Here is a 14,523-nt window from a genome sequence, read left to right on the forward strand (position 1 = left end):
CCGCCGGGATCAGCCGAGCCAAAGGGTGCCGAGGCCGGGCGTGGGCGCGCCGCGCGTTCTCTCCACGCTGGGCGAAGGTGAGCTCCCGAACGCGATGCTCCGACGCGCTGGCCTCTCCCGCTTTTCCCTTTTAGAGGCTCGGGACGCCGGCCTGGGAAAGCCGCGCGAATCGCCCAGGAGGTCTTACTGCCCAAGCGGCTGCTTACTAAAGCTTATTTTCACTGCTCTCTGCTGCCAACAGGAAACGCAGCGGCAGTGATGCCACTAGCATCCTGAAGGGCATCGCGATTTAAAGAGTTTGGGGCGGAGAGAAGCGGGATGTGCTGAGAAGGGACACATTTCTCCAAAATGTGCAGCTTTCAACCCACAAACCCTCAGTGGTGATTTTAAGGGTCCAGGGGGAAAGCAAAGGTGCAGTAGTTTCTCTGGCTGCTGTAACTTGTTTCTTGGCAAAATCGTGACCTTGTTTTTTTCTGTTTTGTTTGTTTTGTTTTCAAACAAATTTAAAGTGTCATGATGGGTCCTGAAGAAATGACACTAATTACTGTTGTGGTCACTGGCAATGCCAGTCTCAGGCCTTTACGCTGCCTCGAAGTCACAACTCAGTAAGACCTCTCTCTGTCCCTACATGGCAAAGCTTCAAGTCTAGAGGTTTGTGTATCTCGGGGGTTACATCTGTGTGAACGAATTGGGGTTGTTTTTAACTAATGATAGGATTAATATTATACAATCAAGACAAGATGGGGACGTTTCTTTTAAAGACCCTTGCTTTAGAATTTAAGTTACATTTGCACTTAATAGCAAGTATGAAGGAGAATGGGACAGTAGGAAGTGGTTGGAGGCGTTCCTAAGTGAGGGCAAGTGAATGATGGTCCACTATTGGAGTTTAAGCATCAGAAGGGCATTCTGGAGCCAGGTCACTCAGGGCTTTAAAAGCTGGTAAGTGTTTTATTGTTATTAATATTGAGGAGTGTGAGGGCCACCAGCCCATAAAAAGCCAGAGAGGAGCCTCATAAGGAATGTGCATTAGAAATGCTTGCTCCTCCAGTGCCACAGAGAGAATATGCAGGTCCAGACAGAGTGCAGGGTGTCAGGAAAGAAGCTGCTGTGCATAATACAGGCCAGAGACCCTGGCTGAGTCAAGGAAATGGGGATGGATAGTGTGAAATGAGCTTGGAAATGAAGAGCAAGATTTCAGTTTGAGGCAGAGGCTTCTGATTGGAGTAAATGGGCACTCAGTTGGAGAAAGGAAGGAAGCTAAATTCCAGTTGGTTAGTCGGCTTTGAGATGACTGTGGGATACCCATGCAGAGATAACCAAAGACAGTTCTGTATAAACATGAGAATGCGGTACCAATTTTTAAATGTGGAAGCCCAGAGCATACAAATAGTCACTGAATCCTGAAAGGAGGAGGGGGTTCATGGATTTGAGGTGGCTGGTAGATGGTTCCTGCCTCCTCTCTCTCCAGGGCACATTCACCAAGAAACTCTCCAGTCCCAAGTTTCAAAAGTGCCAAGGTTGAGGAAACCTGGAGCAGAGTGGAGAGTTAGGATCGAGAAGAGGCCTGAGGGCACAGTCCTGGAGAGCAGCAGGCATTTAGGAGGAAAGAGAAGTAAGCGCAGGGGGACCAAAAGGGAGTCACTCCAGAGGACAATGGCTCATCTAGAGGACAATGGCTTTAGTGCTAAAGCTAGAGTCACAGCCTTTTTGGAGGGCAGGAGAGGAAGAACATTGGACCGTTTCCCGCGGCCCTCCACTGCTGTCTGTGTTACACAGTCTATAGAACACAGGGACAGACAGTAGGCCTGCTAGCTTACAGACAGCGTGGAGACAGCTTCCCCCAGGCTGAGGGCGAACTTTAGCTCTACCCTGCGCCTCCCAATACCTGTCTTAACCTTTTCCTTCTTTTCATGTTTTCTTTCAGTGTTGGGATGAACCCAGGGCCTCACCCATGCTCGGTAAGTGCTCTACCTCTGAACTGTATTCCTCGCCCTCTCTTTCTTAAAGACTAGGCAATCAGAGAATATCAGGGAAGCCATGAAACTTTGAGGTAAGGCCCTGAGGGGCCTGCATAGTTAAATATGCAACAAATTTAAATTGGCTGCCTAAGAGTGAGCCTTCTCCAAGTGTGCCATCTCCTAACAGCTACAGGAAAATGGTGGGAAGTTTTTGTTCGTTCTCTCTTTTGCTCCCATTAGAAAGTTAATCTGCCGGGCGGTGGTGGCACACGCCTTTAATCCCAGCACTCGGAGCAGAGGCAGGCGGATCTCTGTGAGTTCGAGGCCAGCCTGGGCTACCAAGTGAGTTCCAGGAAAGGCGCAAAGCTACACAGAGAAACCCTGTCTCGAAAAACCAAAAAAAAAAAAAGAAAAAAAAAGAAAGAAAAAGAAAGAAAGAAAAAAGAAAAGAAAAAAAAAGAAAAAGAAAAAAGAAAGTTAATCTTCTAAATTCCTGGAGCAGGCATAAACCAAATGCCTGGTAAAACTTGAGCCAGAACTAAGCCCAGTGGCCACAAAACAACATCAGTAGCAACAACAAACCCCACACAACCGGGGGCGGGTTGGGGGGAGCTTATATAAATTGTCCCTTGGTGCTGGTTTCCAACACCTGCTTCGCTGGGCTTTCTAGGCTCCACACTCCGCTCACTACTTGGCACCTCTCTCGCCCCCTACCGGAACGAAAGAGCAAATGTTTCTAAATTAAAGGGCGAAGCGGGTCATGTTGCTCTAACTCTGTACTTAGGGAAACTTTAAGGCAGACTGAGCAAAGAGTGTTGTGTTCTGTCTCTTCAAACTCTTCCCTGCACCGCCTTGTATCGGATGTCCCAAATGACTGAATGCAAGGTGTTCCTTTTTGTTGATCTGAAGAAAAAAGGACTAGCCACCCTAAAAAGGGAGGGACTTCTTCGGGGGAATGCAAGATTGCAGCCCTTGACTGCCCAGCGGCAGAGATGATGTCACCGCTTCTGCCCGAGAGGCTGGGTGGAGCAGCGGAGCCGGGAGCCGACTCTGCGCTTGCAGCTGCCAAGGCTGCTGAGCCCACGTCAGGGGGACGAGTCTGGATAAATAGGGTCCCGCAATGGCCGTGTCCGGCTGCGCTCTGAGCTGCGGAGTCCGAGACTGGAGCTTCCTGCGCGGGTCGGTGCTCTGGAGGCTGAGTGCTGGCGCTGCTGGTGCTCCGAGCGCCCAGGGGCAATCTGCGCCCGGACCCCAGAACTCCCCATCAGTGCGGACCGGCAGGAAAGTTCACCCGCTGCTCCTAGGTGAAGAGATAGCGAGAGAAGGGAGGCTGGAAGAGAAGGGTCCTTTCTGCCAGCAACAGCGGGGTAGGACAGTGCCATGCTCCTCTCCATCCTGGTGGCTTTGTGCTTGTGGCTGCGCCTGGCGCTGGGCGTGCGCGGCGCGCCTTGCGAGGCTGTGCGCATCCCCATGTGCCGGCACATGCCCTGGAACATCACCCGGATGCCCAACCACCTGCACCACAGCACGCAGGAGAACGCCATCCTGGCCATCGAGCAGTACGAGGAGCTGGTGGATGTGAACTGCAGCTCTGTGTTGCGCTTCTTCCTCTGCGCCATGTACGCACCCATCTGTACCCTCGAGTTCTTGCACGACCCCATCAAGCCCTGCAAGTCTGTGTGCCAGCGCGCACGCGACGACTGCGAGCCTCTCATGAAGATGTACAACCACAGCTGGCCGAGAGTCTGGCCTGCGACGAGCTGCCCGTCTATGACCGTGGAGTATGCATCTCTCCCGAGGCCATAGTCACTGACCTTCCAGAAGGTAAGGCAAGAGGAGGTAGGTATCCCGGGAGGCCAAGAGAGTCCAGGGGCTGACACAATCTCGTGAGAACCAGGTGGCCTCACGTAGAGCTGACCAGCTCCTGTCTCATCACAGTTCACTGAGCCTTGAGGAAGGTGAAAGACAGGAAGATTCTTCACAGGATTTCTCAAGGAGGGAGGGAATAAAGTTGCTTGGGGGCAAACCATTTAAGTGGTTTTTATTTAAGGTAGATAGCAGAAACAATAGCCCTGGCAAACATATATTACTGTGGGTGTGGGTCGATATTAATTAAGCCTGCATCCTTCACCTTACCTAATGCTTGAATCAGCCCCACCATGTGGTGGTTAATAGGCTCATTTAGTGCTGATTGGAAGTTCTTTCTCAAAGAGCAATAGTAATTCTCACTCCCCTCCAAGAGTAAAGTTTGTGAATGTAGTTGCCCTGAATGTTGGATCAATTCCACTCTGTTTCTCTGCTGTGGTCACTGAGCCCAGCACTGTGTGGTATGTTGGCTAATCTGATCACTGTGTTACTTCCTGCTCTTCTCTTTCCTGCTATTTTACTGGTTTTGTTGGAAGGAGCACTCTGAATTCACTTCTTGAAATGAAAACCTGAGAACAGTGTTGCATTATTTACCGAGGCTTCTCCTAAGTCAGATCATCTGCTATTTAAAGAGACCGGGTCCAGGGTGTGATTCAAAGGGCTGGTGTGATTTATGAGTCTTGCTTAAACTCCTCTCTTTCTAAGAATATTAGAAAAAAATGTAAATTAGACAATTGTTAAATCTCATAAATGCCTTGAAGTTATGCTTCGTTTTGGTAATGCAGCTTCGCAGGGCAGTTAGAGGTGGCAATGTGGAAATAGTCTGGTTGTTCTGATCGGAGAACTGTTAACTTATTAACTTGGAGCAACAGTATCAAGATGGCTGGGTGGGGGTGGGGGGATGAGATTGATCTAGATTGGTGTCAAGGGTGTCCTTTCACATCACATTCTGTTGAGTAAGCAATTCTTGGCTCGCAGCTTCTTTCTGGGGCGTTGTGAGAAAAGTAGGTGACAATTGCAGCTTTTTCTGCAGTGGTAATATTGTGTTGGATGTTTATGTTGGCTTGTAACCTCTGATGATTCCTTATTCAATCTGGATGAGGGACACAGTCGTTGACTACACCCCCGTGGCCCTGTTTGTGTTCCAGATGTGAAGTGGATAGACATCACACCAGATATGATGATGCAGGAAAGGCCCTTTGATTGCTGACTGTAAACGCCTGAGCCCTGGTGAGTTCCGTCCTCAGGCGCCCTTGCTTTGTGCCAAAGTGATGTCTCTTCCCCACCTCCATGTATTTTGTGTCTCTTTTAGATCGGTGCAAGTGCAAAAAGGTGAAGCCAACTTTGGCCACGTACCTGAGCAAAAACTACAGCTACGGTAAGTCTTTCCGACAATGGCATTTGCTTGGGACTTGGCACAACAAGGTAGGGAAATCACATCAGCCTGGATGTACCAGTCAAGGAAAGGGATGATGGATTTTGTTACTCTTGTTGTTAATTATATGGTTTCTGGAACTCTCAACAACACTATAAAGCTTCTTGCTTTTCTGGATAAATCAAAGAAAAAATAAAATAAATCACACAGGTAGAAATGGACTCAGTGAAAACTGCGTGCACGAAGCGGCAGGGGCCACTGTTCTCTGGCTCAATTGTCTCTCTGCAGGAGGGTGAGGGTTCAGATCAGGACTGATTATCTGAAGACCAGAGGATGAAGACCTGACCATGTGTCTTTTTTCTCATTCAACAGCTACAGATGCACATGTTAACCCTCCTCTCTTTTACTTGAACAAATCAATTAGTACTTCCTCCAAAGAAAAACAAATAAAAAAAAAAGTCATGGTATTTAAAAAGTTTAAGTATTTTTAATTTCGACTGTCATCATTTGGAATTAAATTTAATTGTGTTCTTTTAAAATATGTACTTGAGAATCTGAGGCAATTCAATTGCTTGCACCAGCACATACATGTATCCACCCATACGTCCACACACACACACACACACACACACACACACACACACACACACACACCACACAGAGAATTCATTTTCTCCCGAGTAGCTTGTTTCTTCTTGAACTGTTCCATGCAGATGTTGTCTTAATCTTGTTGCTTTGTTCTTGTCTGCAAGATCGAGCCCATGGTCTAACCAGAGGCTATCTAATCCTACCATGGAGTGCCACCTCTGGAGTGCCATGATTTGGAAACACCTTTGCGATTAACTATTCAGTTGATACATGTTTGACTCTTCCTCAAGCCCAGATTCCCTAGGGTGGATCCAAAACAGACCTGTGTTGGGCTGATCAGCAACTCCACTAGAAGTACTAAATAGCCAGAATCCAAAGAATCTGGAACTTAAAACTTGGTCAGAGGTGGTGACCTGAACATCCTCCTATAATAGCAATCTCATCTCCACTTACCCTGGCCTTCACTGTCGGTTTGTGAAATTAATGAACTGAGAACAGCAGCTTCAGAATTTCTTGCAGTTGGAAATATTAGTGTTAGGTCTCAGGCTGTCTAAATATTCAGAAATGAGTTCAACTTGGACTGTAGGAGGATTTTGGTGGTTAGATAAATGCCAGCATTCTGTGGGACCTGGCAGTTATGACTAATGATTTTTTTCTGTAAAAAGAAATTAAGTTGGGTGGCTGAAGGAATACAAGCTTTACCTTGACTTCCAAATCTGATCCTATGACCATCCTCCATCTCATAAGAGGGAAAGTAGGAACAGATAAAAATGTTTACGTGAAAGTTTGGTGGCCTGCCAATCCAGGCTAACGCTGGCCTTCTAATTCTCTTTTCATTTTGCGATGTGAATCATGAATTCTCGGACAATGATACAAAAATAGGATGCTTTGCATTTAGCAGTGTGGGCTTTCAGAATGCACCGGGGCTGCTTGGACATGACCATAATTACAGGACTAACACTGTAAGAGAGGCTCTGGATCTGACCTTAAAACACTGTCCTATTTTCCCACAAAGGCTTCGATAACAACAGTTACTTGGGTTTTCAATTGCAGTTATCATGCCAAAATCAAAGCCATCCAGAGGAGTGGCTGCAATGAAGTAACAACCGTGGTGGATGTGAAGGAGATCTTCAAGTCTTCCTCGCCCATACCTCGAACACAAGTCCCCCTCATCACGAATTCCTCCTGCCAGTGTCCACATATCCTGCCCCATCAAGATGTCCTCATCATGTGTTATGAGTGGCGTTCAAGGTAGGTTTTCCAGGAGCAGAGGAATTGCATGTGATGCGTAAATATCATCAGCAGTCATGGTTTTACAGAACAAAGCAATACTAGTTGTCATTTAAAACATATTGTAGTATATGTCTCTTCTGGGATGCTGTATTTCCTAAATAGTTTATTCATTATCTGAATTCTAAATTTCTAGTTAATAGAATGAGGAAAATTTATAAAAATATTTAAATAGATCTTTAAAAACTTATTTCAGAATCCATTAGGTGATTTAAAATACATCAACAAGTAAATTATTTTGAGTAAGAGCAGTTATTGTCAAGTCATTGTATCAGTCTCATCATGAAGAGGTCTGAATTTTAAGGGTACGTGAAGTAGCTTAGAGGCTAACTAGTAGCCATCTTAGACTAAAGTTCTATGTGTTTTCCTAATCTATGCTTTGAAGTACCTTTCATAGAACATTGCACACCACAAACACACACAGAAACTTTAAAACGGTTTCTGAAACTGAGAATATATAATGTCAAATTAAGTCATTACAAAGCAAAGCATAATTGAATAAACACACACATACCTCTAGTGGGGATAGCTCATCTACTCACTTCTTTCTCTAGTCATTTTTCATACATCAGTATATTTCCTTAGAATATAGAATTGAACTTCTCAGCTCATTTCCTGGACAGACCCCAAACTTGCAGTAATGTTATCTAAGAAAAAAATCACACAATTTTATATAACATCCTCTTTTTCATTCTCTGGCATTCATGCTTATAAGCTACTTTTGATAAAGCCCAAGACTCCATTCCTCTAAACTTAAAAAGCAAATGCATCTTTTGAAAATGTCATCATTTCAATGCCTGGTTTTGTATGTCCTTCAGTTTTTGATTCCCTCCCATAGCGCTGCATGTTCTCAGCTTTTGAACCATCCTTCTACTTTACAACTGATTCTCTCAAGAAGTGGTCATGCTTATAGATTCATTGATTCATTGTGTTTATATGTGCTGTAGCAAAGCAGGGTTCATTTGGGGACATACTAGGTATTAGTCTTCCAGTTCTTTCTGGGCAGATGAGTGGATTATAGACTCATCCAGTGCAATTATTTTTTGGATGACTGGGATTTATGTAAAGAAGATTTTGAAAGTAATTAGAGATCTATATTATGAAGAAACACAAAACTGGCGTACAGCTACTACTGTGTAGTTAAGAACAGACACACAGATAAAACAAAGGAAATGCTTTCCCTTTATTTATCTCCAGTGCTGAGATTGTTCTTAGGGCCTTGAGCGCTCATTGAGCCAAGCTTTTTATGCATAGTTAAGTCTCAGCCCTCAGTTTACTTTTTATTTAAGACAGTGTCATACAGGCAGACCTTGAACTCCTTCCGTAGCCCAAGCAGACCTCAGACTTGGAACCTTCCTGCATCAGTCTCTGTCCAAATAGCAGGAAATATAGGCATGTGAGAAACAGACCCAGATAATGGAAATATTTTTGAAAATAATTAAAATAAATAAAAGAATATTTTATGATGGAAATGTAATAAAACAATAGCATATGAATGTATTGGTTACAAATATACTTGTTTAGAAAATAGCCTGTTTTTTTCACTGTATTAAGACACAAATTTAGAATGGATTAAGTTAGTGAACATTTTAAAACCATGGTCAAAAAGGACAAAATTAGATGATTAGAAACATGACACCTGAAATGCAAAGTGCTTTATAAGCACAAAACCCAATGCAAGAAATTGCAAAGGAAATGTCGTGTGAACATTTTGACTGGATGATGTCATGTGCACAACAGTCACAAAAGCCAATAGAAAATGGCAAGCTCTGTAATGGATATGATGAACATGGAGATATTACTCTCTAAAATCACCATTTAAAGTGTTATGAGCATAATGCATAAATGTATGCATAAATCCACATAGGAAATTTCCACAAGCGCAAACAGTAAATAAACATTAAAACTTACCTTTGTATTTCCCAAGCTCAAATAAACAGGTTTTACTTTTATTTAGTATTTTAATGTTAGTGAACTAGATGAAAATGAGGCTATTTGTAAAATGATTGGTACTCTATTAAAAACCCCTTTTTAAAGATTTATTTATTTTTACTTTATGTGTGTGGCTGTTTGCCACCTGTATGTCTATGTATCATATGTGTGGCATTCCCATGGAGCACAGAAGAGGGCATTATATCCATTGGAACCGGAGTTAAGAGCTGGTTGTTCTCCTCTGTGTTGTGCTGGGAACCAAACTCAGATCCTCTGCAAGAGCAGCCGGGTCTCTTAACCATTGCACCAGTTCTCAAAACATAAAAACAGAAAGCCCCTTTTGGCCCAGAACCCGTCGAAAGGAAACAATAACCCAGTGCACACTATTCTGTTCAAGGATATTCAACACAATAAGAGTAATGAGAGTAGAGTATGGCTAGGTGGATATCCACAGTTGTACTATATAAAGTTCATAGTTTATTTTGTGTCTTCTAATCATCCCAGGAAACAACCATAACAATGACAAGAAATGTAAAGTATGGTTTATATATGCAGTGTGATCAGAAAAACATATAGGAAGAAGAAAAATCCATAAATTACTAATAGTAGATATATAGGTTATGGGGATAAGAGTTATTTGAAAACAAGTATGATCTTCTGTATTGGTAAATGTTTTACTTTTATAATCAAAATTTAATTATCAAGAAATTTACTTTTTTTTCTAGGATGATGCTTCTTGAAAATTGTTTAGTTGAAAAATGGAGAGATCAACTTAGTAGAAGGTCCATAGTAAGTATAATTAGCAAGATGGTGGGCATGGGTAGAAATGACTGTAAGAAAATTCTACAAATTGGGTATTTTCCCATAACGTCTTCTCCCCCAAGCTCTCACAAAGAGCCAGTAATGGCAAGAACATCTGTTTTTTGAATCTGCAGTTGAGAATCACATCTAATTTACTTGGAATTATTATCAGAAACTGTTATCCAACTTTACAGTTGATGCAATTGTACTCTCAAATTTAAGGCACTAATTATTTCTGGGTTAAATTGGGCATTGTTCTTGCTTTATTGTATTACGGTTTAGTTAATACAGCAAATGGCATAAAAATTCAATATATCATATAAAAATTAACATATATCTGTAGATATGCAAATACTTCTAAAACACATACCACAACTAACCATACTATACTGCATTTAAAATAATGTAAGCTCTGTCTCTAAATAACCATAAGCAAAAGTAATTCATTTGTGGTCAAATGCATAGTCTTAATGGTAATATCACTCCCATATTGATAATTATGTTAGAGTTAGAATATTCTCCCCACCCCAGATGAATATCATCTGCAATTAAAAATGCTAACTGGTTTGGAATTTTTAAAGCACCCTTGCTCCTCAAAATAAATTCAGTCATTGAGGAGAATTTATATTTTAGTTTCAAAACAGAAATCATTCCTGTCCATTTTTCAGTTTGGATGAATAAGAATTAACATAGGGAGAAAACAGCTAAACACTGAGCATGCCTGTAAAACAGAACCAAATGCCACTGTGTTAGACCTGTGCTAAAGCTCCCATCAGAGACTCCCAAGCTACTCGGCAAGTGTTCACTGTAATGAGATACAATATTCTAGCAAAATTGCATTGCTGGTTCCCAAGACAAAAATATAACTGAAAAAATCAGTGGAGAAAGGAATTCAACCTCTGACCTCCCACACATATGTGCACATACACACCAAAATAAAAAATACATACATACATACCAACTTTGCTCTCAGGGAAGCTTGGTTATCCATAAGATAACTCATTCCCCAGTGGTCTGGGCACTTTAGTGAGTTACAGCAGTTCCCCTTTGAAGCATGATCCTAATTAGTCTTATCAATAAAACCCAAGAGGCAAATATCAGGGTAATAACCTGAAAGATCAGAGAAGCAGAGTATCGGCCACTAGAGACTTCTTATCTCTATGAATCCTCAAACAGAAAAGGGGATCTGTCTCCTGTCCCCACTCACCTTATAATCTTGTCTCCACCTCCCTAAACTGGGATTAAAGGCCTGCACCACCACTGCCTGACTCTGGTTCTCTCTTAGAAAGTTTCAATCTAGTGTAGCCCAGAGTGGCCTTGAATGTCTGATCTCCCTGCTTCCTTCTCCCAAGTGCTGGGATTAACGGTGTGCGCTACCACTGCCTGGTGGCTAGTTCCACCCTCTGATCTCCAGGCAAACTTTATTTGTCAGAACACAAACAAAATATCATACAACCCATTTGTACCTCATGTTTTGGGTTTTGTTGTTTTTTCCTGCAGTTAATCACAGTTCAAAAATACAAAACAATACAGTAAGACATTTTGAGGGAGACCACATTTTATATAGTAAATGGATACAATAATTTTATTCTTGATATCATTATCTTTTGCTGTGCCTAACATGCTAGTTAAACTTTACCATAGGTACAGATATACAACAAAAGCCACAGCATCTAGACAGCACAGTGCTGTGCAAGGTCAGCATTATGCACGTGGTGTCTTGGAAGATCCATCGAAGAAGGGGAACTACTAGTTTTGATTTCCTTTGGATGTAGGCAATTACTTCAATGTAGTGGATCACTGGCTTTGCAGGGAGACTACATAGTTTGCTGCTTTTAGTGATGGCAACGCTATGTTAGAATGCTTTGCTGTGTAGAGATACTGTATTCTGAGGCTGGCCATCAGAAGCACACAGGTGAGGGCTTGAGCTCTAGGAACAGCTAGAGGACTTTGAATTCTGGCAAGAACTTTTAGTGGCCCTATGGACCTCTGCAAATAACCTCTGTGTACTTGTTTACTGGTTGTGACAATGGTGCCCAGAAGATCTGTGTGAGCTCCAAAGGAATGAGTTGAATATTTAGACTTCTTTGCATACGGAGCGCTTTGCAGTCACTGGATGCATAAGTGCCCAGCATAAGAATCTAGAATCACTGCCGTGATATCACAGTGGAACTGCCCTAATGCGAAACCCCCTGGGTCAGCTCTCCTATTGGTTGAACAGCATAAAAGGGTGACGTGTATTTGATGGTTACGTTTACAAATTGCCTCCCAGCAGTGGGAAGAGAGGCTCCGTGAACAGCAGAGAACAGTTCAGGACAAGAAGCGAACAGCCAGCCGCACCAGCCGCAGTAACCCCCCCAAGCCAAAGGGAAAGCCACCCGTCCCCAAAACTGCCAGCCCTAAGAAGAACATCAAAGCTAGAAGTGCCCCCAAGAAACCAAACCTGAAGAAAAGTACAAACTAATTACTTTCCACGATGGAGCCACACTTACAGGATAAGGCCACACTTACAGGATAAGGCACACTTGCAGGATAAGGCGGTAGGTACTGCCTGGGACAGCCTACGGAAGGCCACACACCACTTGCCTTAAGGGCTCACTGCAGTTCTCTTCATAGACACATCTTGCAGCACTTTTTTTTTTTTTTATGATCGCTTCAGTTTTTTTCTTTAAGCCACACAGCCCTGTTGGTGGTTGGTCCTCTGGTGTGGACGGCACAAAGAGGAAAGCCGCTGTACAGTTTTTGTGTTCAGAGGGGCCTGTATGACTGTCCTATGATGGGAAACGTGCTTCTGTTTTGAGGGTTTGACCTAATATGTACATTGTAAGGTCCACATAGTATGTCAAACAAAACAGTCTTTTGACAAAAAAAAAAAAAAATTGATATCCCTTGACTTCTGTTAGGAAATTAGTGATCTATTAAACGTGATTGAAAATCACACTTTCGACAAAGGCAGGAGAATGATGCTTAAAAGATCTTTATGTGTTGTCTGCAGAAAGATTTTTCTGATGAATGGGGTTTTGAGAAATTTTAGAGATACGGGAAATAGTCATGTGTGTTTGTCAGACTTCCAACGCTGTCTTTAGCTAGACACTTTGAAAACTCAGCTAACGATGACCAATAAAGAGGAGAGGCCAACTGGCAATGCCTGTGTTCTCGTCATCTGGTTGCCACGCCGTGCTGAAGATGCTCGGATCAAAACGCTTTCCCCCAGTGTCCTGGGTGCTGCACCACAAACAGTAATGCTTCTTCCCCCCTTTATAACTCAGGCACCAAGAAGGGCTGGGCACTCATCTCACGCCCCTGACATCTTAGTACTTTCCTATCACAAATAGGGCAGGATATTCTCTGTGCATTTGCTGGTCCTCACAGCCCTGTCTGTGGAGCTGTGGTGGCTGGGATGCCCAACCTGGTTCATAGTGTGCTACGCCATAGGCACCCCACTCACTGCTTTCTTGGTACTGGGAGCAGAGGCCACTTAGCTACCCACTGCACATGGAATTAGCAGAACAGTATGAAAGCTGAAGACTTAGATTTACCGTTGTCTCTGCTTGTCAGAGGAAAGGTAAATCACATATCACACTCATAGTCATTGAGACCTAGACACTGAGACGAGCATAGTGGGGCAAGAGGAGAAGCAGGTTCTAACCAGAAGTATTGAGTAGACATCGATTGCCTCCTGAAGGCTTAGCTTTGCTCGCAGTGTGAGCCTAAGCTGAAGAAACACAAGAGCATCAATGAAATACAAAGTATGTGATCCTGCTGTTGACCCATTAACTCTTAAGGAAATCCTGATAGGTATTTCATATAGCATCTAAACTCTAAGATCTCTGGACAAGTCCTTAAGCACAGTTGATAGCCTATGCAGCCTATTCACACAGAGGATTGATTGATAAGGACAGTTAGAAATGGAACTCATCACACTGCAGAGAAGGAGGACAAATACTTCAGTAGAAATATTTTAAGTACAGCTCCTTTACTAGAGGCCAGGCTGGCCCTAGGGACCTCAGGCAAGATATCACTCACTACTGCTAGCACCCTAAAAGCCTGCCTAAAAACCCCAGACTGCACCACACCCCCTGTGCTCCATATTCAGGCAAATACCTTTGGCAGAAGACTTTGGCTTTACAGGAGGCCAGGGCAGATCTAGGGACCAAAGCATCCCCTCCTCCAGGTTCTATATCTTGGTCCACACCTCTGGCTTCTTTACCAGAGGTCAAAACTGGTCCTAGGAATTCCAGGTAAGGTATCACCCACCATGCACTAACACTTCTTAAAGCCGGCCCAACAATCCCAGACTGTACCACCTCCTCTGGGCTCCATATTCAAGCAAACAACTCAAGTAAAAGACTTCTGCTTTACCTGAGGCCAGGCAGATACTAGGGACCCAAGGTAAAACACTACCCATAGCCAGCTAACACTTCCTAAAGCTGGCCCAACAGCCTCCAAGGGCACCGCCCCCCCCCCCACACCCGAGCTCCACATCCCAACCCACAACCTTGGCAGAAAATTTCTTCTGTGTGGAAGGCATGCTACTAGGAATCCCTGAGACCAAACAGGTACCCAGAACCTCAGAGGCCACAAAGACACTTGGAACTTCAGAGGCAATGTTGGCATGCAAAACCCAGAGGTCCTGTGGGCCACAAAAATCATCTACTGGAGAACGAACACCTCACTGGACCTGAAGAGTTGCTTGTCAGAAGAACTCCTAGC

General features: G+C 43.6%; 1 protein-coding gene across 1 annotated transcript; it reads left to right on the top strand.

Moving 5' to 3' along the window:
- Positions 1-3,020: 3,020 nt before the first annotated feature.
- Positions 3,021-12,334, top strand: LOC114685532 (secreted frizzled-related sequence protein 4). The gene is given in 8 exon segments (XM_028860168.2): positions 3,021-3,696; positions 3,699-3,782; positions 4,973-5,028; positions 5,030-5,054; positions 5,137-5,202; positions 6,819-7,038; positions 9,735-9,798; positions 12,083-12,334. Coding segments are annotated over 8 exon segments (1,065 nt in total). The 5' UTR covers positions 3,021-3,338; the 3' UTR covers positions 12,275-12,334.
- The last annotated feature ends 2,189 nt before the right edge of the window (positions 12,335-14,523 follow it).

This window comes from Peromyscus leucopus, unplaced genomic scaffold, assembly GCF_004664715.2.
Source record: "Peromyscus leucopus breed LL Stock unplaced genomic scaffold, UCI_PerLeu_2.1 scaffold_112, whole genome shotgun sequence".
NCBI lineage: Eukaryota > Metazoa > Chordata > Mammalia > Rodentia > Cricetidae > Peromyscus > Peromyscus leucopus.